Source organism: Lissotriton vulgaris, chromosome 1_1 (genome assembly GCF_964263255.1).
Source record: "Lissotriton vulgaris chromosome 1_1, aLisVul1.2, whole genome shotgun sequence".
NCBI classification, from domain to species: domain Eukaryota; kingdom Metazoa; phylum Chordata; class Amphibia; order Caudata; family Salamandridae; genus Lissotriton; species Lissotriton vulgaris.
In genome coordinates this window covers 2,138,404,214-2,138,430,118 of record NC_141685.1, presented here as the reverse complement: position 1 = coordinate 2,138,430,118, position 25,905 = coordinate 2,138,404,214, and the positions used below count along the sequence as shown (strand labels likewise).

Genomic DNA, 25,905 nt, shown 5'->3' with positions numbered 1-25,905 from the left:
ATGGAGTCAGGGGTATTATTGATTAAAGATCGGTATGTAGCTAAGATCTTTTAATATGCAATGTGTGTCAGGAGTATTTTGCCCTCTAGAGGAGAAAACTCTGGAATCGCCTCTATGTGGGCCAAGTACAGTGTAAGAGCATGGCGGAGCTGAGTATGCCTGTGAAACTGAGACTTATGGAGCTTAAACACCTATTGTAGATCAACAAAGGTCGTCTGTGAGTTCCCCTTGAGCACATCCCCCAATTGGGAGATACTGATAAGGTCCCAGTTTCGATACCCCTGCAAACTAGCCGCCTGGCATAGCACCTGCCCGTCCAAAGAGGGGTCTCACATGGGTGATTCGGTCCTTCCAGCCTGTGGCCTCCTTGGCCTCCATCCACGTGCCAAGTGCCACTCCAAATGCAAAAGGTAAAGGAGCGTCTGCGTCCCCATTGCCCAACCCTCTGCTGCATAGGCCGGGTCTGTAAATCCCTGAAATCACCAGTCATTCAAAACAGTTAGTTGAGCGGACTTGTAATAAGAGCTGTGATTCTTAAAGAATGTCATTGAAAAACAGGACACACCAGGTGTCCTGTTAACAGAAAATAGTGAACAATTAGTGTCTCGAGAAAAAAGAAGACATGGCATGAGACATAAGAAATGCTCTTTATATCCTCCAGGAGCCCGTGGTATGATAACACTTTAACAGAGTATTGAGAGAAACACACCGATAGCAAAGAACAATGTTTGGCAGATGAAGTGAAGAGAAGAGTGGAAGTATATCGACTCACTCCACCACCCAGAAGATACCCTTTGAGCTGTTCATAGGGAGGAAACCCAAACCCCATGTCTCTCCTTCATGAGGGAGTGAGAAGGGGTTGAGAGAGGATGAAGAACAGTTGGGTTGGAGGAAAACATTATTGATAAAAGTGAAGGAAAGAAAGGAATGATTTGATGTGAAAGGTCAGTGTTCGAAGTTTACGAAACCCATCAAAGTAAAGAAGTTGTTTATTAATGCTGTTAAAATTGAACCCAGGCATCTGAAATCTAAACAAAGTGGTAGTGTTTAAACGAGATTCTTGAGGGAAGTGCAAGTAACAATGAAAGAAGCCTTGATGGAAGTGATCAAGGGATTACGCGCGGGAATAAAATGCAGACAAGGAGAAGCAGCAGTAATTTGAGAGTTCCTAAATGCTAAAATGATTATGTAAGTTAAAAAAAGTCAGCCGTGCTTAACCTGGGGCAAGTACATTTCTTAGTATTAATTGTTCATAAAGGAAGGATCTCTCGAATAAAACCTAATGAAATATTGTATTATAATTGATATTATGATTTATAATATTATGATGTGAGTTGTATTTGATATACATGCAATTTATTATATGATATTTAATTTATTATATATGCTGATTTATACTTGCAATGTGCATAACAAGCTAAATCACACTTAAATTTGGTAAGATAGCTGTATCTGTAATATTTTTTGGATTTTCTTTTTGTTTTCAAGGTACAAACTAGGCTTTTGCCGCTTTTGCACAGTGAAATACACTCCAAGCACAAGTGAGCTGGATAACATGTTTGTGCACCTGACTAATGTTGCTATTCAGAAGCATGGGGTGAGTACTGCTGTTTCACAGGTCTCAGTTAATGGCTTTTTCAGTTCATATGACAAAGTTGTATCACCTAGCCTCCTCCGGTAAATCCATAGTATGTGGAAGCAGAGTCCTTCTGCAGGCTTATAATCAGTAGCCTTACTTAGAGTGTAAAGAATCTAAAGCTGCTCTGGTACAGAACAGACTGGGGATCCACAGAGCTCTGTTAATGCTCAGTTTAGGCCACTTTGTACCTTGCTCTACCCATTGTACTTTCAACAATTGTCTAGTGACCTTACTACATTCCAGCAGCGAGTGAATAGATGCATAGCTAATTGCTAACTAATGTGTAGCTATGGGACAAAGAGCATTTTCCTCAAGTCAGCAACTTGAGAGATGATTAGCGGACAACAGCAGCGGCCCAGATTTCTGCACCCCACAAGTAATCGATCTGTACCCTGAGCTGTAGCAAGTTTATTTGGCACTGATCCCTACTGATCTACCAAAGTGGTAGCAGGCAAGAGCTGCTTTTAGCTCAGGAATCCTGGTAACTGCTTTCTGTTGAATCCAACATAATTGCTGTTGGAATAGTGGGCTGTGTTCTTTCATTTCTAATTCAAGTAGAAGTGGCTCTTGTATATTTGCAAGGCCTTTTTTTGCTGCATATGCTTGTAGAATAGGTTTGCATGTACACATGAAATGCGTTTCCAATCACAGTGTGAATCTGAGGATTTTTTGACTAATTGCACCTGAACTGAAGTAAAATGATTATTTAAAAGATGAGTGCCCTACCAGAAAAATGTTTGCTCTACTTCTGCCCCCACTCACTCGATGCAGCTCCTTTTCTTTATCATACGGTAAATGACATCTGAAGATTTCAGTACATTGTGCGTACCTGACCTTTGGTTAAGCTGTTCCTTCAATTAAATGTATTTTATGTCACACAGGATGATTACAATCACATCCATGGAGGAAAATGGACAGTGAGTAATTTACGCCTATATTTGGAGAGCACTTGTGGCAAGGAGGTCACTAACAAACTATTTGATGATATTCATTGGATAGCTGTGCAGTCACTGAAGGCTGTAGCGGTGAGTTTTAATGATAAAAAGAAATAACAACAAAATTAAAATGCACACATGTGAAGATCTAATAAAGAAATGTTAGCATAGCAAAACGCCTAATTTCGTCACGTTTTTATGACCTATTAATGTACATCCATATTAGTAGGGTTTACAGAACTTTAAAATGTGAAGGGGCATTGTTGCATGCTTTTTTAAGATGTCTGCAGGTAAAAATCCCTGAGGAATGTGTACTGCTAAGAACGAGTTATACTTGTCTCCAACACTGACAGAATAGAAACCTTATCACTCTGGTATGGATATACAATTGTGTGCCCTTTCTTTTACTCAGAAAACCTAGACATCAATCTGTAGAAGAAAGTCTACAGTCACCCTGCCTGAATTATCTGCACGGATGTGATTCAGTATGCTTTTGATTATGGGTTATTTATGTGTTCGTAATATGTGTTGCTGTATATACATGTGCTCTGTATACTCCTGCCATCTAGTATTGGGGTCCGATATTTGCAAGATGTTTTTCTTCAAATAAGTCTTTAGATTCACATTGCATAGAGTAACTATTCCGTTGGCTTGCAATGCGCATGGGCCGTAACTCTGTTAGATTTTTTTTCCCACCATTAGGTTTGGACATGCATGGCCCGTGCTCAGAGTTCGATGTGTTCTTTATGCTTCCATTTGGGCCCAACCAGTCTATTTTGGAAATATCTTTTGCTACCTTTCCTTCAGAAAAAAATCTCTTGGACAATAATCCACCATCGACTCCTGAACTGCCAGGGTTTTGGCAAGTTTCGGGGTCTCCTGCAACTCCTTTTCAATGACTTTCCGATGGAGAATGTACACATGGGGTCTGAACAGATGCCCTTTCAAATCAGCCCTCAATTTTACGCAATGTTTCCTTAGACCGATCACCACCAGCTGTGTAATCTTTGCCTGTCCCCTGACCACGATAACAACATCAGATGTGAAGACTCACCCAAACCATTGGCATGGACAACGCCTTCCCTGGAGGTATGAACCGTTTCGGACCAACTGATCCTTGAACAACTTAAGAAGAAGCTCTATGTGAGGCAAAAACATCTGTTTATCCCTCCCTAATCCAGTAAGATCTCTACAAGAACGCCTCCCAAGCCTACAAAGACTTGTACCTTGAAAAAAGAGCCCACCAATGAGGAGAACTTGCTTCCGAGCCCCCTTGGTACCCAAGCGCAAGAATACAGACACTCGCCCAATCCTCCTCCTACTCCTTCCCCATTCCACTGCCAGCTAACACTTCACCACCTCCATATTCGGCAGAGGGTTCCCCTCACTCAAGGTCAGCCTGCTTCACCCTGTTGACCCCCATGACACATTATTAATTCCAGTACCTGCTGATGACTCGTGGGATGACAACAATGCTGATCCCCAGAGGATCCCAGCCTGCATCATTATCTAGCTAAGCCGTCACCTCCAGATGACACATTCGCATATCATGAGGAAATGTGGAGGGCTGCGACTTTCCACAAAATGGATGTGCATGTCGTCCAAGACGAATTCCTTGTGAAGATAGTGTTTAAATCAGAGAGGACATTTCAATTCCTGCCTTTGCTCAAAGGAATGCTGAAGTTGGCCACAGGCACTTTTTTTTAAAGAGCCAGTCAAGACCAGGGTTTTAGTACGTAGGGTGGTCCTCCCCCAATGACCCAGCCTACTTCCAGGGTCAGGTTACTCCACATTCCCTAGTAGTCCACACTGTGCATAAGCACAGAAACTCTCAGGGCATTGATGTCACTCCCTCAACCGGAAAGGAGGCAAAAAACGAGACTCTACAGGAAAGATGCTAGCGGTAGTTAACACCACCTACTGGAGAATTGCAAACTCAGTTGGCTTGCTTTCCAGATATGACTGGGCATGGTGGAATGAAATGCGGAGGGAGCCAAACACCTACCTGATGAGTTTAAACAGAGGGGGAAGAAGTTAGTGGCATGCAGAAAGTCTGTTTACAATGCTACTTACTGGTGTGCCCTAGACGCTGCAGACTCAGCTGCTTGGGGTGTCGACATCAGCACCCTGATCAGGAGCCAGGCATGGCTCCACATTTTGGGTTTTAAACCCTAAGTCCATCAACATCTGCTTAACTTGCCCTTCGATGGTGAACATCTATTTGCTCCTTAGGTTGACCAGATGCTGAAGGAAATAAAGAAAGATATCAACACCACCAAAGCGATGGGTCCCCACCAGACCTCAACTCTTAAAGGCTGCTATCCTTTTTTTTTTTTTTTTTTTTTTTAAATATGTTTATTAAATTTTTCCAAGAGATTTTTCCACATATTCCAGCATATGTTTACAACACATTCCAGTTTCACAGGTGCTTATATACATTACAGTACATTATGACGTCAAAGATTCATCAAACAGACATATGTATGATACATACTACCCATTCCAAACAACAACCAAGAAAACTAAAAAGAAACAGGCAGCTGCAATAATTTTGCAATGATCTTTCTTCCGCTATTCTGGGTTTATCCTACTATTTTTCCACCTCATAATAGGTTGCCATATTCTATTACCTAGTACCTTAGCCCTCCTACCTTTCCTCTCATATATTGCTTTTTCTAGATTGTATATAGAGAGAAGGCTTGCAATCCATTCTTGAAATAGGGGAGGAGCCTTGTTCAACCAGTTTCTTGCTATGCAAATGCGGTACACTGCGAGTGAAACAAAAATGAACTCTACTGGCATAGCTTCTGCCGTGTCTACCACCCCCAAAATAATTAATTCATCTATAAGTTTAATCTTGATCCTAAGTGATTTATCAAAAAACTCTTCAATGGCCATTTTCAGAGTAAACAATTGTGGGCACTGTGAAAACATATGTACAATATCTGCCTCGTTTGAGTTGCAGCGGGGGCATGTTATTCCCGGCGTGCCGCCCCTCTGGCCGGGGTATGATAAAGTGAAAACACTGTCTTAAAATGCTGTGATTGGAGGGTTGCAGAGCATAACAATGTTCTGCCCAAATCCAAGGATAGCTGAAAGGTTTCTAACCCTGACCCCAATTTTTCTAGCCATTTTTGTGAATATTTCGCCCTTTCATCTGTTTTATTGTCTTTCAGTTCCGCATATAGTTGTCTTATCGTACACTTATTGGTTATTTCTATATATTCCATAATTTTGCATTGTCCCATCCCTGCCGGGCCGCCTTGTTTTTGTGTTAGGAAACTCCTGGTTTGAAGATATTTATAAAAACTATTGTGCTCTAGCCCGAATTTCATTTTTAACGACCCAAACTGTAACATGTTGCCCTGACTATCCAGCAAATTCCCTATTTTCACTATACCCTTATTATACCAGTCTCTCATAGTGGCATCCTTAAAGATCTCCCTCGGTAGTGAACAGTTTGTGTACAGCCTCGTATAATTATTAAATCTACCCAAACCAAATTTTTTTGCCACTCCTTTCCACACCCTATATGCTGCCTTCAAGGTCTTAAATCTTGTATGTTTAAAATAGGTGAAGTCAGTTGTGTTTAAAAACCCATTCTCAGCCTCCTCACCCAATAGTGTAGTATAGACATTAGTTAATCCTACCTCGGTTTCCGTTATATATTCTGTACCTCCCCCACCTATTAACCCCCTACTATATTGCAGTACAGCAGCCCAATAATAGAGCCTGAAATCCGGTGCCCCCCAGCCACCTTTTTCTCTATCTACTGTTAGGTGTCTATAGGCTCTCCTTGTCTTCCCTTTGACCCAAATAAATTTGTTCAAGATCGCTTCCAACTTGTTAAACCATATGTTGTCAAAAAATAAAGGGATAGATCTAAATAAATACAAAACTTTTGGGAATGTTACCATTTTAATTACATTAATTCGACCCATTAAGGTCAGGTGTAAATTATTCATTCTTTCTGTATTTGTTTTAATTTTTGCAAGTAGCGGGCTCATATTAATTTCAACTAACCTATCTAAGTCAGCTGTGATCTTCACACCTAAATATGTAACTTCAGGTGCTACTCTTATATCTTGAAAGTTCACCCAATTGTTTTGTATTATTTGTGTTTTTCCTTTATTTAGTGAGTAGCCTGCAATTGTACCAAAGAGTACAGCTTCTTGTTCAATTTCTGAAATAGCCGACCCTGGTTCTGGGGTGACCACCGCCACGTCATCCGCGTATGCAAGTGTCTTATACTCATGTGCATGCAATCTAATCGGGAGAATGTTTGGATTCCCTTCTAATCTTCGCAAAAGGGGGTCGAGGTATAAGGCAAATAACAGTGGTGAAGCCGGGCAGCCCTGTCTTGTACCGCGCTTTATGCGTATACCCTCAGTATACCCTCTGTTTATCCTCACCTTAGCTGTGGGTTCTAGATATAACGACTTATAGCCTTTATATAGCCTGTTCCTATCCCAAACCACTCCAAGACCTTCCACAGGTAGCCCCAGGAGACCCTGTCAAAGGCCTTCTCTGCATCCAAGAAGATGGCCGAGGCAGGGTCTCCTGCGGCACCTGCAGCATCCAATATGGTAACCATCCTCCTTGTGTGCTGAGTGGTCCCTTTACCAGGTATAAATCCGTGCTGTGTTGTGTATACCAGCCCCTCAATAACCCTACTTAGTCTTTGTGAGAGAGCTTTGGAGTATATTTTTGCATCCGCGTTCATGAGCGTAATTGGCCTATATGAGCCGGGATCCAAATGCGATTTGTTTTTTTTCAAGATAACAATTATACTTGCTCCGGCCCATGATTGTGGTATATTTTCCCCCCTCTGTGCGTGACTTAGGATTTCCAGCATATAAATCCCCAAAGTGTCCCAGAAGGTCCTATAGAATTCCGCCGGAATTTGGTCAGGTCCCGCGGACTTCCCCGAAGGGAGTTTCGTTACTGCATTATGTATTTCTCCCAGTGTTAGTGGTAATTCCAATGTCTCTTTGTCTTCCTCATTCAGTTCCTTATGAGGAATGCCTGCTAAGTAATCCTCTATCTCATCTTCCCCAACTCTCAAGTCTTGATCATATAGCTCTGAGTAGAACTCCCTAAACACCTCCCTTACGTCTTCTACCTTAGTCACAACATTCCCCCCCTTTATTCTTGATTTCTTTAATTTCTCCTGCTGCCAAGTCTTGTCTAATGCGGACTGCTAGCATATGCCCAACCCGCTCATTAAATTCATAACATTTTTCCTTTTTTGCTAAATAGTTGCTTGCTGCTTTATTTGCAAATCTTTCACTGGTCTCTGCCCTTTTCAGCTCTATTTCTAATAGGATCTCCTCAAGAGGTTCTTGGTTTATGACCGACTGGATAAGCTGTTGTTCTAGCTTCATTAGATCCTGTAGCCTATTAGTTAATTCCAGCTTTTCTTTCTTGCTCCTGTGTAAAGTATAAGCCAGTGTTTCCCCCCTTATCCCTGCTTTGAATGTATCCCAGACCACTCCTGTAGATGCCGTGCCTCTATTTACCTCCCAGAATTGTCTGATCCACACCTTCATTCTATTGACATAATCATCTTCTTTAAGTAACCCTCTTTCAAATGTCCAATTATATTCTTTGTAAATAGAATTACAATTCTGAGGAATAGTCCATACCAGTGGATTGTGGTCTGAGAAAACCCGAGGTAACTTTTCTATTTTCAAATCTGGTACTAAGGGGCTAGAGACTAAGAAGTAATCCAGTCTGGCTATAACTTTGTGGGGAGCAGAATAAAAGGTACTGCCTGTTCCCGTGGGATTATGTGCTGACCAAACATCTACCAGCGCGTTGTTATCCATTAAATTAGCAATAGCCCTTCGTGTTTTCTTCTTGCGGTCTCCCTTCATCCCCCCTCCCGACATACCCAACCCTGATAGCCCATTGATATTGAAGTCCCCACAAAAAAATTACTGGTTCTGACCATAGTGCCAACTCAACATCTAAAAAATCAAATAGATCAGGTTCATCTTCATTAGAGCCGTATACAGAAACAATTGTGTATTGACCTCCAGCTGTTTCCCCTTCTACCACCACCCATCTCCCTTCATCGTCTTCCTTCTTTCTCTTTACTGTCATAAATCCTTTTTTTGCAAATATGGCCACTCCTTTTGTTTTTACATCTTGCTGCGTATGTGCTAAGACTTCATACCCTAACTGATCCATAAGGTATTTATCTTTTCCCCTCACATGTGTCTCCTGAAAACATATAACATCCAGTTTTAATAATCTACACATAGCTGCAACTTTCTGCCTTTTCCAGCCATCATTCAGACCACAAATATTAATGGTAGCAAGTCTTATCGCCATCTGATCTTTGAAATCAAGCCCGCAATCATTTTCCTCAAGATATTTACTGTCACCTGTTTATACCTACACATCTTCTTAACTTGTGCTGTACATACCCTTAATTCTTCACCGCCACCTTCCCACCCCCCCCTCCCCCAACCCCCCCTTGTCCCCCCTCCCCTTGCTGATCCCCCCCCCCCCCTGTTGCAGGCAAATAGGTCAATCTTGACCTATGTGTGGCTGCTCACTGCTGTAGTGTTGCCTCCTTCTCCCACCCATCCTACCCGTATATTACCATACTCAATACTTCCTTAGTATTGCAATATGGAACTTATGCTGGTTCAGAATCCCTACTCTTCTTGCCTTTTTGAATCTCTGTAATTTCTGCGAGATATTCACCTGCCTTTATTTCCGAAAAAAACATTCTGATGCGTCCCCCTGTAACAACTTTCAACTTTGATGGATACATCAAGTATGCTTCAGAGCCCTGGTGTTGGAATGGAGTAATTAGCTGCCTGAGTTTCCATCTCCTTTCCACAGTCGTGTGGCAAAAATCTGGCCTAGTAAAGAATGTACTCCCTTCAAATGACTTTTTCTTATCTGGTCTAGCAGTCTCCATAACTTCCTGTCTAGCCAAGAAATTTCCAAAGAAAACTAACATCGCCCTAGGTAAGACATTCTGATTAGCGCCTCTTGTTTTCTTCTGCGTCAGTAGGAATCTGTGCGCTCTCTGAATTTCATGTTCCCTCTGCCACTGCGCCTCTGGGTATGCGCCTTTCAGTAATTTAATCATAAAGCCCCTTTGGTCCTTCCCTTCCACTCCTTCCTCTAGGCCCAAAAATCGCAGGTTGTTCCGCCGTTGGCGATTCTCGAAATCCTCCAGCTTCCACTGTAGGTCCTCGATCACCTTTCCTTGCTCCATTCTAGAAGTCTGCCAGTCTGTGACTTCATCCTCCAGTCTCCCAGTTCTCTCTTCGACCTGTTCCACCCTACCTTCCACCTCTTCATATTTTTTATTCATTTTTCTAATACTTGCTTGTATCTTTTTAGTGTCTTGTCTAGCTCTCCTGCTTTCTAAGCGAGCCTCTAAGTGTATTTGTTTCAATATGGAGAACATTCCGTCCAGAGTCGCTTGAGGTGGCATATCAGTTGTATCTTGAGAGGCATTTAAAGGGTAATTCTCAGGTGCATCGCCTAAATCTTGTTCTTGATACATTTTAGAGGTACTACCATAGTCCCAGAGCAATTTCCTATTTGTGCTTGATGCTGCTCTGTCTATATCTCTGTCTCGCCTTATCATAGTTCTTCTTTTTTTCCTCTGTGTTTCTTTGCTTCTATGCTCGCTAGAGTGGGACCCTTCTGACTCCGTCCCTAATGAGAGATCTGTGGTGGTGCCCTCCTCCTCTGAACCCAATAAAGAGGAATCTGAACCCTCAGTCACAGAGTAGAATTTTTCCACCTCGGGGGATCGTACTCTCCTTCCTTTAGCCCTCTTTGTTGTGCGGCTCTCTAAACTTTTCATGCTCCCCCAGTTAGATTGTGCTATGATATTCCTTTCATCAGTTAAAGGCTCCATCCTATCAGAGGCAACAGCCTTAGACTACCAGCAGTACACACTATAAGGCTACACAAGGGGTGCTTACATAGGCAATAATAACGGGATCAGAGGCAAAGATGATTCCGGCAAGGGAGCATCCGCCTCCAAACATTGACTCCCTCCACCTGCCGCCAGAGCTCACAGACCCTATTGTGAAAAGCTACAGGATTTCCTTACTCAGTGCGCAAATTCAGATTCAACCAGTGGATCTTAGCAGTGGTTCAACAGGGCAGCTTCCTAGAAATTCTCACACCCCCTACCAACATCCCACCCACAACCACTGCCTTAGCAGAGAACATCTCAGCCTTCTGGAGGAAGAGATCCAAGCTTTTCCTTCAAAAAGGGGCCTGAGAACTATTACCCCTCCAACATTAGGGCAAAGACGTTATGTCTCTTTACTTCCTTATCCCTAAGAAGGACTACTCCCTCAGGCACATCCTAACCCTTAGGCCACTCGACTGGTACATCCTTTCTGAACACTTCCACATGCTAATGTTACAGGATGCCATCCCTCTGCTTCAACAAAGTTACTACATGACTATGTTAGACCTCAAAGATGCCTACTTCCACATCTCCATTCATCCCGCCCACTGACGCTACCTGCGCTATGTGGTAAGTATCAGTTCATAGTACTGCTATTTTTTACCACTTCCCAAATGTCTGGCAGTCGTCGCCACTCACTTAAGGAGAGGAGACATTCATGTTTTCCACTGCCTTGACGATTTGTTGATCAAGAGCACAAGCAAGCGCAGGTGCCTAGTGTACACTCAGGCTACCATCTCTCTCCTCCACAGCCTCAGGTTCCCCATCAGTGTTCTAAACCCCTGCAAATGCAACCGTTCCTTGGGGCAACACTAAATTTAGTCACAGGCAAGGCCTAACCCTGCCCTCCAAGGGTCTTATCATTTCAGCAGCTCGTACCTGTTTTTCAGCCAAATCGTCAGAACTCTTATGCACCTTCTCTGCATGATCGAGTCATTCATTGCCATAGTGCCCCAAGCCCAGCTATGCTTGCGTCCGCTACAACAATGCCTCTATTAACAGTGGTCACAAGCTGAGGGTCTGATGGCAGATCTAGTGTTGCTAAAGGTCATCGCTCTCTGCAGTGGTGCAACAGAAACAACCTGTTGCAGGGCAGCCCTTTTCTAGACCCCATCGCTCTAGTCCACAGATGCTTCTCAAGTCAGTTGGGGGGCACATCTCAATCTGACCACAGTCGGGGATTGTGGGCTGGCCCCACATCAGCAGGGCACCAAATCCCAACTACCTTGAGCTCATAACAATCCATCTTCCCCTCAAAACCTTCCTTCCACTCATCTGGGGAAGGTGGCCCTAGTCTGGATAGACAACATGATGCCTTGTATGACCTACAAAAGCAGGATGGCACGCATTCTCCATCACTCTTCTTCTTTGCCATAAGCTCTTGACATTGAGCACACCATCACCGCATCCACCTGGTGACGAAGTGTCTTATGGGGGTGAACAATGACCTTGTGGACGTGCTCAGCAGTATTGATCAATAATTCTATGAGAGGGAACTCCACCCACAAGTCCACCCTAGCTACTTCCAGTGTTGGTGCACACCGGAAAAAGAGCTCTTTGCCAACCCCCCCGTTCCCTCCACCCCTAACAAAGCAAAATGCCCAAGCTGCACATCCAGGTACATACACAGTCCATGGGCAACAAACTATGGATGAGCTAGCAGTGATCTTTGTTTATGCTTTTCTGACTCTCCTACATTTTTCAAAAACCCAGAATGGCTAGCCTTATCCAAAGCAGGTATGGCCAGATGGATAGTTCGGTCCATTCAAACTTGCTAGTGCAAGGCTAACGGAGCCATCCCTGTTATATCCAGGGTGCACACTACCCGAAAAAAAAAGGATGCAGCTATGGCCTACCTAGGAAACATTCCCCTGGCTGACTAATGTTAAGCAGCTACATGGTCAATCCCACACACATTCACTAAACACTATTGTGTAGATAGCATAGCCACATAACCAGACAACAGGCTTTGCTTGGCCAGATGTTGTTAAGGACTTTATTTCAGACATCTGCATCATCCACATGCGAGCTACCACTTCTGGATGGGTACTGCTTTACAGTTTATGTAGAGTATGTGTATCTACAGTAACGCATGCTGTGAAAGCAAAACGTTACTTACCCTGTAAGCATCTGTTCATAGCATGTAGTGCAGTAGATTTACATGCACCCACCCTCCTACCCGGAAGCGCGTGGCTCTGATCACAGATCTCTTCTTTTTCTTAACTAAGCTCCTTTCGCAATGCACATGTGCACTTTAATCTGTCCACTTACCAGTCCAAACTACACTTACCCACTGTGTGAAGAACTATTTAACATGGAGTTGGTACCCATGGACATTGCCAGCCAAGGGAGTCACTCTATACCTTGTGATTTTAAAGTCTTTGAAGAAAAAGAACTTGCAAACATTGTGAGCCCAACACTAGATGGTAGGATTATGCCCGGCCTGTAACTCTACAGCACTACACTCTAAGAAAAGATGCTTGCAGGGTAAGAAACATTAACCTTCCATTAGTTTCACACCACATCTTATGCACAACACCCATCCATGCAGCTCCTGCTCACTAGCTCATCCTTCGATAGCTTTCGATGAGTAATGGCATTTACTCAATTGCTGTCTCCTCAGTTGGCTAACAATTATGGTTTGTTTACCGCATTTAATACCGTCATAAAATCTAACTTTGTGAAGGAGGTCATTCAGGACCAATAGTTCATCTGAACTTAAACGACAGCAGTGTTCCACGTCTCACCTCTTTCGTATCCACAGACTACCATGTTGGGGATCTAAGTTTTCCTCTCCTTTGTTTGTTGTGATAGAGAAATGGATGTGAAATTGAAGGAGAAGCTTTATGAATGTTTCTTGATTCTCAATTTCATCTATATCCTCATGGATACATTCTGGTAGATGTAAGTCTTTAGTGAGTTCACCTTCTGCCTTAAAAACAACTACTGTCTGATTAAGATACTTTCTTACAGCACAGAGAAAACATTTTCTTCACCCCTGCAAGAATATGATTTCAATGAGGCACCTAAAAATTGTCAGGACCTTAACTCTTCTTCTCTTGTCTCTGGGTAGATAAGAAATTCTGTTTTTTTCTGTGTTTTATGTGTGTGTATTTATGCAAGTATAGTCTTCTAGTCTATAACATTGTGCCATGTTTTAGGAGCTATTCGTACAGATAAGAGGCATTCCTTTTTTCTCAGAAGAACACAGCTATGATTGATGAAAATATTTACCAGAATACTTCTATCTAAAACCAGCTAATGGTACTCCTCTAAAGCAATTGTTTTATAATCTGTACCGAGGCGATGTTGCAGCTGCAGTACTCAACTAGTCCACTATAGGTTTGACATGCATATATACTTTTACCAGCAATGAAACTCAATTATGTTGTTGCAGCTTACAGAGTTGTTTTACTTTTTAGGTGTCTGACCACATGGGTGCCCAGATGCTTTTGCATTAGATGCATATTAATGGCTCCACCACGGAACTTCCTGCTGCAGCGAGAAAAACTTCTCGGAGCACAAGCCCAAGCACACCAGCAGCGTGCTGGAATCCATGAAGACCTTTAACAGCTGGATCACCTCATGCACTCACATCCTGGCACTTAATTGCAACACAATGGTAAGAGCCCGATCACAAACCCGCTGGTGCACAGAGGAACTCAGGCTTACAATACACCACTGCAAGCGACTGGAGGGCAGGTGAAGTACAGAGACACCTACATCTCTGCCCGGAGATGCTATCACCAACAGATCAGGTGCACCAAGTGCACAACACTGGTAGATCACATTGACGCTGGTACCAACAACAGCAGGGAAATATTCGCCATGATCAAATATTTCACCTTGCCTGATACCACCTCCTGAAACATTACCCTCTCATAAGACCTCTGCAACAAACTCTTGGAATACTTCAGTGGCCTCCATATACTGATCTGTGACTTGCAACTAGACCTATCTCAACTTTCGACCACACCCAAAAATCGGATCCTAGCCTTGTGACTTGCCATCTCCATGTAGGAAACTGCCACTTCCAAGAAGACCATCAACTCTGGAGCTCCATCGAATCTCTGACCCCACCACTCTTTCACCAAGGGACTCCGACCCATCAGTAAATTGCTAACACCCATCCTAAACGTTCCTTAAGCTCAGCCATCTTCTCAGCTGCCTGAAAACACACCACGGTCCCCCCTTCCTGCTCAGGAAACCCTCCGCAGACCTAACCATGCTCACCAACTTCACCTTCATGCATAGAGATTGAGCCGCAGCAATTGATCAAAGAAAGGGAAGGCTATGCATAAAAGAACCCTGTTATGGTGGATAGTCCTCTGTATCAATATCTGCTGCTCGTTTGCAACAATCAGCTCCCTGAGGGCTTATGAGGCATTACGACGGCATTGATATCTGCCAGGCTGTAACATGGGTGTCAATGAATACATCCACAAAGCACTAATACCTTGACAGCCCAGTCTGTTGAGGACACTTCGCCTGCTCAGTCTTACAGGAGTTTTTGGTTTGAGTCCACTCCACTGACCCTCCACGTTTAGGAAGTACTGCTCTGGTATATATTCTAAAAGTGAGGAATTTGTGGTTAGAAGTATCTATCAGAAGAGCAAGTTATTTACCATTAGTAGTGATCTTTCTGGTGGGTACTCTTATCTACCCACAAATTACTTGTGGCCCTTGCACCTCCTAGTTCTGTAGAGTGGCCTCAATTTAATATCTTAAAAAAGGACAATGATCAGCACTCTGTCACCAGCCTTTGTTTTACACTCCACGTCTGAGAGCACAGAAAATAAAAGCACAAGAAAGTGACATCAGTGTTAAAGGGGTGGTGCTTAACTACAGCTCCTCTTTTAAAGCACAGAGCTGCACGTTGCCACCTACTTGTGCATTGGAGCATTGATGAAATATTATCAGAATCCCTTTTGGCACATGGGGGTTATTCTAAAGGAGGAATCTGCAGTCGGATAAGGGTATCCACCAAAAAGAGCTTTACCGAAGACTTGTTTTACTGGGCATGATAGAGGAGGCCAGGGCAACTGGAAACATTATTGCTCCTTATGTTTTGTCAAGTTGAGTGCAACTCGCCTTCTGTCCTCCTGGAAACCCAAATGTTGCATAATCCACTATAGGATGTAGGTCACTCTTGATTCAGGTTAGGGGACCTGTCATCTCTGGGGACTGGCCCAGTCATTCAGGATTGTCTCTTTGACGACCCGTTCTTGAAGTAGTTTGGAACATTTGATCCTAATTTTACGTTCTTTGATGAAGGATGTGCCTGTATGAAGAAGGTTTTTTATCCAAGATTATGACTAGGATTGATTGTGGTTGGAGCTTCTTGGTCAGCCACCTGACTAATAAAGTCTACCTAAACAAACAGGACAACAGGAAAGTAAACTGGCAGGATAATAAATAAACTTGTGGCTTCTTCCTGTTTAGGACTCCAGGCCAGGGTCACAGATGTCATGGAGGTTTTAGAGGTGCCACAAATGCTCTAGGAGGTTAGAGGGATAAGGAATATTTTTTATTTTTGTGAAAACTGGAAGGGACCTTAGTTTCCTACATCAGGAACTGAGAGTGCATTACTGGGCCCCCTTTGTTGCTCCAGACAATGGTGGGATTCTACATAGAGTTGTACAGGCTACTGAAGCAGGAGGGGGGCTTCCTTCCTTGCATTTCTCTGAAAAACAAGAATGCCTTCTGGGGACAGAGGCCACTAGCCAGATTATCAAAACTGTTTAATGAATGGCCTCTCTGTCATTTAAAAATGGAGGGCACCCACCTTCTTGATAACCATGCAGTCACCCTTATTAGGAACTGAATGCTCCATTAGATTTGAAAAACACTTCAATGCAGGCTCTTCAAGTTTTCTTGGAGGGGTCAAGTCTTCAAACTGCAGCACGCCTTTCTGCCTCTCTTTGTCACTTTGGTGATTCACATGCTTTTGAGGCCAGTATTGAAATCTCTTGGGTTCAGGGCAGGACTGCTGTTCATCTGTTTGGATAATATTCTGTTAATGGCTCATTACTGACCGAGGTTGTAGTCTCTCTTGAACACAATAAAAGATATTCTTATGAAGTTTCAGTTTGTGATTAACAAGGAAACATCTGAGGTATACTGCACTCTATCACAAACATTTCTTGTCTTTTTGATAGATTTCCCCTCATTCATCCTCTGACTTCTGGCCAAGTAGGTGGGGAAAATCAAGTAGGAATTGAACATTTCCTCTCTTAAGGAACCATCTTTTGGTGAGATAATTGGCCAGATGGGTCTTCTTTCATCCTCTATCTAGGATTTCTTTCTCGGTCGTCTGCAATAGAGAATCCTACAGTGGTTGAAAGCATCCTCCTGTAGCAGGCCTTGACATATTTGAAATTGGTGATCCTATCAGAAGATGCCAGTCAGATATTCAAGGGTGGCTGAACAAAACGTGTCTGGAATCGGAACGCTATTTTTGGTGCCACCCAGGATCTGGTAATTGATACTCATCAGTTGTGCTGTGTAGAGCACAATGTGAATGATTGATCTCTGGAGGAAGGTAGTCTGAAGAAGAATTAAAACTCTGCACCAGATTTGTTCTGAAAAAAAAACTCTGCACCAGCTACCTGGAATTTCCATTGGCCTCCTTTGCGGCCAAGTGCCTGTACAAGAACAGGGTGTCCTAAGGCATTACCATCCAGATGGACAATATCACGTGGTTATTTACATCAGCCACCTGGGACGTACATTTTCAAAGACTCTGGAAGAACTGGTCATCAATTTAGTACAGTTCTACTTAGACAAATACACCTCAGTAATAGCAGAATACCTACTGGGTTCCAAAATGTGTTAGCCAATTGAATTTTCAGCCACATTCAGAATGCCAGTTAGCTGAAATATGACCAGAAAGTGTTTCAAACTCTGACAGGTGGGGTCCGTGCAAGGATTTGTTTGCATCATGACTGACCCACCAGCTTCCACATTATTGCAGGTTAAGACCTGATCTGGGAGCGCAGACAGTGGATGCCTTCCATCAGGACTGGTCAAAGGGGTTGAACCGTCTGGTGTCTGGAGGCAATCGCCATATGTACTCTTGGTGTAGTGGGTTTAGAGACCCAAATTTTGGTTTCGAAGTTTACTGAAACCTTCTTTGAATTTTTCAATCCCTCTTTCTCGATATCTGATTATCTGGATGGACATTCTTGGTCACCCATGCCAACTAATTCGGAATGGCTCATTTCATCTCATTGCCTGGAGGATTATAGGGGACACTGGAAGGTTCCAGTCATTTTGAACCCTGCTGCTGTATTCCTTGTATCTGCTTGACAACAATGCTCACATTGGAATGTAGCATGGGATTTTGATCCTCTAGGGGCAGACCTCCATACCCTAAACTCTTATCAGAGAAGATAGGGCTGGTTTTCCTTTATTATGGTTAAGACATTCACACTGGCGATTTCTGCAGGACTTACTTTTTGGTTGTCGACATGACAGTGGGTGATTACCAAGTGGCATGCCAAAAGGTTTGGGGTTTTTGGATTGTGCTTTCCACCAGAGCCCATGTACCTAAAGCTTTGTAATGTTGACCCAAAGTTGTATGCTTTTATCTCATAGCTAGATAATGTATATCCCTATACAAAGTTTGTTTTTGTTGTCCTGTTGCAGGGTCTCAGATTTCTGGGTTCTTGAACTCTGGCATTATTTCTTTTACCTCGGATGGGGAACGTTTCTGATTACAAGAAGGGCCACATTTAGTACTTGATCACTCTTCTATTCTGCTGTCCTGTGTGACCCTACATTTTGTTTCGTCCAGTGCATCAGTTCTTATGAAATGGTGACATAGAAGTTTCGCCCCTGGATTGCCTTCAAACTCTTCTTTTCAAGCCCTCTTCCGGCCATGATCCCCCACAAGCATTCCCATGTCACACGGTTGAATGCTTTCTCAGCATCAAGAAGGATCATGGCCATATCTTCACCCCTGGCAGCATGGGCATCAAAGAGGGCTATAGCACGTCTTATATGGTATGTGGTGCCACGGCCTGGTACAAACCCATGTTGCCACGGGGAAACCAACCGGCCGATGATCCCTCCCAATCTTTTTGCCCAAACCTTAGAATATAGTTTTGTGTCTGAGTTGATGAGGGAAATCGGACGGTATGATCCTGGATTATCCTTGGGTTTACCCTTTTTATGAAATATGACGATGTTTGTCTTCTTCCACGTTTCAGTGATTAACCCTGAACATACTACACCATTGAATAAATCCAGCAGATTTGGGTTAATTTCCTCTTCTAGACACTTATAGACCTCAAGGGGAATCCTGTCAGGTCCCGCTGCTTTACCAGCAGCTAGTTCCTGAAGCGCTATCTTTACCTCCGTTAGAGTCAGATCACATTCCAATATTTCCCTACTTCTTTCATCCACTTTTGGGCCATAATCTTTAAGTGTTGGGCTCTGTACAGGCCCCTCACCCTCTTCATCATATAATTTTTGATAGAAGGTCTGAAAGACTTTCAAAATCTCCTCCGGTTCGGTATATTCGATCCCATTTTCATGTATGTTGGAGATCAGATTGTTAGATCTCTCCTGCCTAATCCGGAGTGCCAACACTTTTCCTGCCTGCCCCCCGTCTCATATCGATTCGCCCTTGAGGACTGGTGTTCCCTAGACTCCTTCTGTGTCGCTATCCCCTAAAGGTCCGCTTTGATGATAATCATTCTATTTAAACTTGCCTGACCATCAGCCCCCTTACCCGATCTCTTTAATATGTTGTGTTTCCACTATGCCCAACTCCCTGATCAGAGTTTCAACCTTCAACCTATCTTCCTTCTTCAATCTGGCTGAGCGACTAATTGTCTCACCCCTCAGACGCCTTGAATGTATCCCAGACTGTGTTGCGAGAGGCACTGTACCGATTCATCTCATAAAATTCCTTTGTCTATTGCTTTATATGTCTCACAAACCTATCATCAGCGAGAAGCTTTCTTTCGAATGACCAATTCGTTTGCCGCCTTTTAACATGATCTACTAAACAGGTTAAAATCAGAGGGTTATGGTCAGAGATATATTTGGGTAGTTTCGTTATATTAGCTTTACAGAGCTTATCTGAGGAGAGAAGGAAATAGTCTAGTTTAGAGTATTTCATATGCGGAAAAGAGAAGTAAGTAAAACACGGTTCTGCTGGATGTTTCACATTCCACACATCTTCAAGCCCATGTGATCTCATAAGTGAGGTAAGCGCCCTGAACACTTTTGGCTTAGATCCCGTGTAACTACCTGTCCTATTCCAATCGACAGAGACATTCATATCCCCACACATTATCAGTGTTGGCCAATCTACCAGCTCTTCCTCTAGGATATCGAAGACTTCCGGGTCGTCAAAATGTGAGCCGTACACTGTACACAGTATATAGCCTAGGGTCAATTCCACTATAGCCCATCTTCCTGAGCTATCTGCCTTCACTCTCTTTGCCCCTCCTAGATTTTTTTTGGCGAGAATAGCCACCCCCCTAACCATTGAGGTTTGTGAAGAGTAGGCCAGTATCTCATAACCCCTAATATTTAATTGATTTTTACTAGCCCAGGGTAAGTGTCTCTTGCAGACATAGGATGTCAAAGTTGTTATATCTCGCGAAGTGACCCACTCTCTGACGCTTCCTCCAATCATTTAGCCCAGCGACATTCATAGAACAGATTTTAATGTGTGACATAATCTAGTGTTTTCTTTTCCTGATAATATAGAAAACACAACCTTGATTTATTGACTAAGATTATTATTACTCTCTGACTGAAGCCAAAAACCTTTACATACCGAAACTTCTCAATTTTTAATTTTTCTTTTTGCTCCCTCCCCGCCCTCCTCCTCCCTTCCCAGCAATCTGCCACCTAACCCCCACTCGCCCCCCCACCAACCTCCAACACCGCCCACCACCCACACACCCACTCAATTAGGGCGCTCAGACCTGGTCTGTGCACGTGATGGAAAGTCGATTGAAGTGATGGAGATGAATTTTTCTCATAGTCATTCAAAAGATCCATACCCTGAATAATATACTACCAATGCTTTGTAGCTTGATAGCCGAATACCTTAAGATAACCACACACCATACCACACTTCAAATAACAATAGTATCATACAGGGGAAATAGTATATTAGCCTGTTAACCAACTTAACGAGACTTATCAATATATCCGACCACATTAACTTACCATTCTCATGTCCCTTGAGAGTCCACATACTCTTTAGCTTTCTCCTCCGACGTGAAATACAAGGTTCTGTCAGCGTTAATTATTTTTAATTGCGCAGGATTGATCAGAAAAGCCTGCATCTTTTTAGCTTGAAAAGGTACAATCAACTGTCTCAATCTCCAACGTCTCTCAACTGTTATATGGCAGAAATCTGGTCTGACAAAAAACTATATCTCACCAACTATTTTTCTTGCATCTGGTCTCGCTTTTTCCGATATTGCTTGTCTCAATAAAAAATTGCCCAAGAATATCAATATAGCTCTAGGCTTATGCGTTTCCTTTGCATGTTTTTTTGGTTTAAACGGGGTGCGATGTGCTCGTTGAATTTCCTCAGCCCAGTTCCAACCTGGTAGATCGACAAAAGCTTGCTCGAAAAGCCTGATAACAAAAGCTCTCACATCAGACCCTTCAGCCCCCTCCTGTACTCCTAGGACTCGAAGGTTATTCCGCCTTTGCCGGTTTTCCAAATCCTCCAGCTTTCATTGTATATCCGTTAGCTGGGCACTTTGGGCGTCCACCTTGGTAGTGGCTGCAGCTGACTCAGCCTCCGTTGAGACCACTCTTTCTGCTAAGTTTGAAATTCGATCGCCTGGGTTGCCGCACACCTTAGGCAATTTCCTTACAGCGCCTTGCATTTTCCTAACAGCTGCCTGAGCCTTGCGGCTGTCCTGGCGAGTTTCTTCTCTATGAACAAGGATCTCCTTGTGTATCACCTCTAATAGGGACATCTGCGCAGCTTCCCCGTGTGTGCTCCTGAGTAAAGGAGAGTCTGACGAGTGGTCCCAACTAAGCTCCTGGATTTTAATCCCCGCAGGTGGTCTAGCTGTGGAAATATGAGGGTCAGGATCGTGTTCAGGCTCACTTTCTGAATCCAAAAAGCTTCCTTCCTGTATTGAACTATCCTCCTCTGACCACTCACCACCCTCTGAGACAGAAAAGAAACATTCGCTAGGGGGCTTCTCCTTGTCCTTATCCTTATCAATTAGCTGTTCGTGACCAGGATGGTTCACCATGTTATCAATATTATCCGCCAAACCATCTTAAGTAACTGCGGATTTCATTACCATTGTTTTATTTGAGCTCAAAATTCCAGCCTCTGTGTTTTCACCTTCCTCTTCCTGAACCTCAAATGTTTTCTTATTTGAGACAGGGCCACTGGTCTCTGCTGTGCTAATGAGAGGTTCCACACTTGATTCTGGACAATTGGGGGGTATGACTGCTCCCCCCCTCCCCTCCGCAATCGCTCCTGTTATGGATTCCGCAGCCGCCTTTTCCTGCCCCTTTTCCACATCCGCTGCACCATCTTTAAAGTCTTTCTCTTTGCCCATTTTAGCTAACATGTCGATAATTGGGGTGGTTGCCTGTTTAATTTTACCCCCATGTTGATGTCTCCTTACCGGGGGAGTCTGTTTCGCCTGAAGTATGTCCTCTTCCTGTTTCTCAGCTGCGGCTTCAGCAGCTGCTTTCCTTTTCGCTGCAGCTTTTGAAGTGGTATTCAGTTTCGGCGCCATATCTCCTCTCCGCTTTTGGAAGCCTTCTCTTGGTGCAGGATTTCGTGCCTCCGGGTAGACTTCACTTTTTGCAGATGCAGGGATCTCTTGCCTGCGTAACTGGCTCCACGAACTCCGCGGACTTTGAGGCTCCAAGTACCTCCCCTCTGCGTAGAGCTTGCCTCTCACTGCTCTCACCGCTAGCGTTAGCTCTCGGAGCAGACGTCCGATGGACCCGCGGCAAGTATGAGGCAGGATCATTAGTCGTTTACTGATCTCGCCGTATTGCACAGTTTTTTCTGTAATTAATTCACGGAGCTTTGTAGACAAGTTCACCAAAGTGTCGATTTTTTTCTCAGTCATGTATTCCGTTCCGTTCGGTGTTGTGGTTCCCTTCGGTGTTCGGCATTTACGGTTACGGCCAGGGCTTAGACGCTCATCTCCACCACCTCATCGCACACAGCCGTTCTACACGGCCGCCATCTTTTGGCCTTTTCAGCTTCCAATTGTGAGAGTGGAGTTTTTGGTGGTGAACAAAGTTTCAATATGCTTAATCCTCACCTCCAGTCTTAGTATAGAATATAACATTTCCTAGTTAACATGAAGAAAAGGTTCAGTTCTAGTAAGGACACTGAGGTAAGAATCATCTCATCCTTTAAGAGTTATTCCAGTGCTTGCTTTGGCTCCCCTTGGTTAATACCATATATGCTTGTAATACATTTTAAAGTTTTACAGTTAAGAAAAACTATAGGGTCCTCTGTCATTGATGATTTGAATATAAAGTTGATTACATCGTGGCATGAGAGTTAGACTGGTACACAAAGAGGGATAGGGAGGCAAAGAAAAGGAGGTCCAGTACCCGTGCTCCCAAGGTAAGACGCGTCATTCACTGGAGGGTAACTGTTCCTATGAGTGATTGCTAACCCATTCGGCAGCATGAAGTATAGGTGAAAAGACGCCTATCTTCCTATGTGGTTGAAGGTTGGAGAAAGGGGAATATCTCCTAATTGGAGAGTTGCCTTCACACACCCGTTAAGGTGTCATGTTTCATCTTGGGTGTTTTCGTCCTCATGGGGGTGGCGTTGCAGTGTCCCACGGGCCCAGCAAGAGGGCTGTTTGGCTGAGATCTTTTTAGAGAAACGCCACAGTGGTAAGTGCATCCACCAGAAACAAAACAGCAGCAGTCATGCGGACCATCCAGTCGGGTGCCCTCACAGACCCATGCTCCCACCACATCTACAACCTGGGAGCATCACCAATCAACACCACCCTCACCCACATCTTCAACACGTCCATCATGTCCTTTAATTTCCCAGATGAATGGAAACTTGCATAAATCAACGCCCTCCTCAAGAAGTCCACAGCCGACCTGGATCAAATGTGCAACTTCTGACCATTCTACTTGCTCCCTTATCCAGCTAAAGTGATTGAGAAGGCCATCAATAGCCAACTCACAACCCACCTCAAACTTTACCATCTTCTAGACAACAGTCAGGATTCAGAAAGAACCACAGATCTGAAACAGCACTCATCATGGTCACCGATGACATGGAAATCATCCAGGACCGAGGAGAAACAGCGGCCCTCCTCCTGCTTGACCTCTCTGCGGCCTTGGACACTGTCTCCCACAACAACCTCATCAGCAGACTCCACAAGATTGGCATACAAGATCTGCTCTCAAATGGATCTGTTCCTTCCTCACAAGGGGACCTCAAAGGGTCAGGCTGACCCCCTTTATATCAGAGACCAAGAAACTGATATTTGGAGTCCAATAGAAATTGTCCCTCCGCTCCTCCCTCCACCCCCCTTTTTCAACATATGCATGATACCGCTAGCCAGCATCATCTGAGCACAGGACATCACCGTCATCCCTTACACTGATGACACCCAACTTATCACCAACTGCTTTACCAGAGATATTTCCTTGTTCAAAGTCATTATCTCATGCAGTGTATGTGGTAGTAAAACAGGGCTTTTTTTTAATTCTCTCTGTATGGTGGTAATACTCTGAAAATTGTGCAAAATAACACATTGATGGGCTACACTGATTTTCTTTGCCATAGTGTGTGTGTGGGTGTGTCTGTGAGTGTGTGTGTTCACTTTAAAAAAACAATGAATAAAGTGATGTTATAGTTAGGTTGGAAATGTCAGTTTAAACACAACATTTTAAAATGAAAATACACTGAAATGCACAAGTTATAGTTATTTTTTTAAATAACTCATGCCCTTTCCATGCACTGTGTTGTCATCAATGATGACATTTCAGATGTCATCAGTGATGTTATCAATGGTGTCCTAGAACATGTCGGGGGTGATGTAATATGTGAGGGTATAAACAGTGGCGCAATTTACTTGAAATAACTATAAATAGTGAATTTCAAGTGTTTTTTCAATATAAAATATTATGTTTAACCCGTTCCGTGCTCGCATTGGCCAGTGGCCGACACGAGCACTACCTTCTGGTGCTGTGCACAACCGTTGGCCGACGCAGCTTCCCCCACTCCGTAGAAACCTCTGCGGTAACCAGGTTAAACTGACATTTTCACCTACCTGTAGCGTCACTTTAACCTTTGGTTTTATTTAGTGAATTTCTGAGGATTTGTTTAATGCAAAGTAAAATATTATTGCCATACCTAACTATAATGTCACTCTATACTTTGTTTTTTTTCCCAGTGAATTTCTAGGCTTTTTTTAACATAAAGTAATATTTTATTACCATACCTAACTATCCCAATCCCCTACCGTGCATGGCCAAGCCCGTGAGCAGCCACTCCCCGATGCATACAGTCTTTAACTGAAGATTGTTCTTTTCTTCGACAAAGCATGGCAAAGCTTTATTCATTTACAAACTATCTTCAGTTAAAGACCTCATTGCAGCCAATGGGCGAAAGTGAGAACAATAAAGTTTTGCCATGCTGCTGTCTTTGTCGAAGAAAAGAACAAACTCACCTGTTTGTAATTGGACTCTGCAAGAGGACATAAAGGCAGTGTAAAGTCACGCAGTTAGTCGAACGCAGAAGCTTCTACCCGTGATCATGTCTAGAAATAAAGGAGAAATGCGTTGGGTGTTTAACCGGTGTCGCTTCTTGCATGGATTAAAAGCACTTTTCACCACTTTCATCCGGCGTCGGTGTGCCTTTCTAAAAAAAAAAGGGAGGTGGAGTTTTGATTGTTGATGCGGGTGACTCCGGTCCCGCATCACCGACCCGTCCTGAAGGGTCTGTGGCTCAGTTCATCGGAGCAACTTTGTTGATGCATGATTACAGTGAGCCCAGACCGCCTAGCCACCGTCACAATCAAAAACAGAGAGACTCTAGATGAAAATCAGAAGGTGAGCAGGCAAGGGCTCTGAGATGGATGTTTCCATTTGCTGATGGATAGCCAGTTGAAAATGCTTTGCAAGAAGAATTACATAAGACACAGCAGGTTTTAATGAACAGTTCATTTACAAACTGTCTTCAGTTAAAGACCACATTGCAGCCAGTGGGCAAAAGTGAGAACAATAAAGTTTCGCCATGCTGCTGTCTTTGTCGAAGAAAGGAACAAACTCACCTGTTTGTAATTGGACTCTGCATGAAGACGTAAAGGCAGTGTAAAGTCACGACATTAGTCGGATGCAGAAGCTTCCTTCCGTGATCAAGCCTTGGAATGGAGGAG

General features: G+C 43.5%; 1 protein-coding gene across 3 annotated transcripts in view; it reads left to right on the top strand.

Annotated features, from left to right (window-relative positions):
• Nucleotides 1-25,905, top strand: part of TTLL1 (TTL family tubulin polyglutamylase complex subunit L1) — a 381,222-nt gene that overhangs the window by 266,544 nt on the left and 88,773 nt on the right. For all 3 annotated transcript variants that reach the window (XR_015295929.1, XM_086922194.1, XM_086922187.1), the window contains exons 6-7: nt 1,489-1,597; nt 2,521-2,664. Coding sequence is in view for 2 of the 3 variants with exons in the window: in XM_086922194.1 (XP_086778320.1) it covers nt 1,489-1,597; nt 2,521-2,664 (253 nt within the window). In the remaining variant the exon portion in view is untranslated. The remainder of the gene's footprint in view (nt 1-1,488; nt 1,598-2,520; nt 2,665-25,905) is intronic.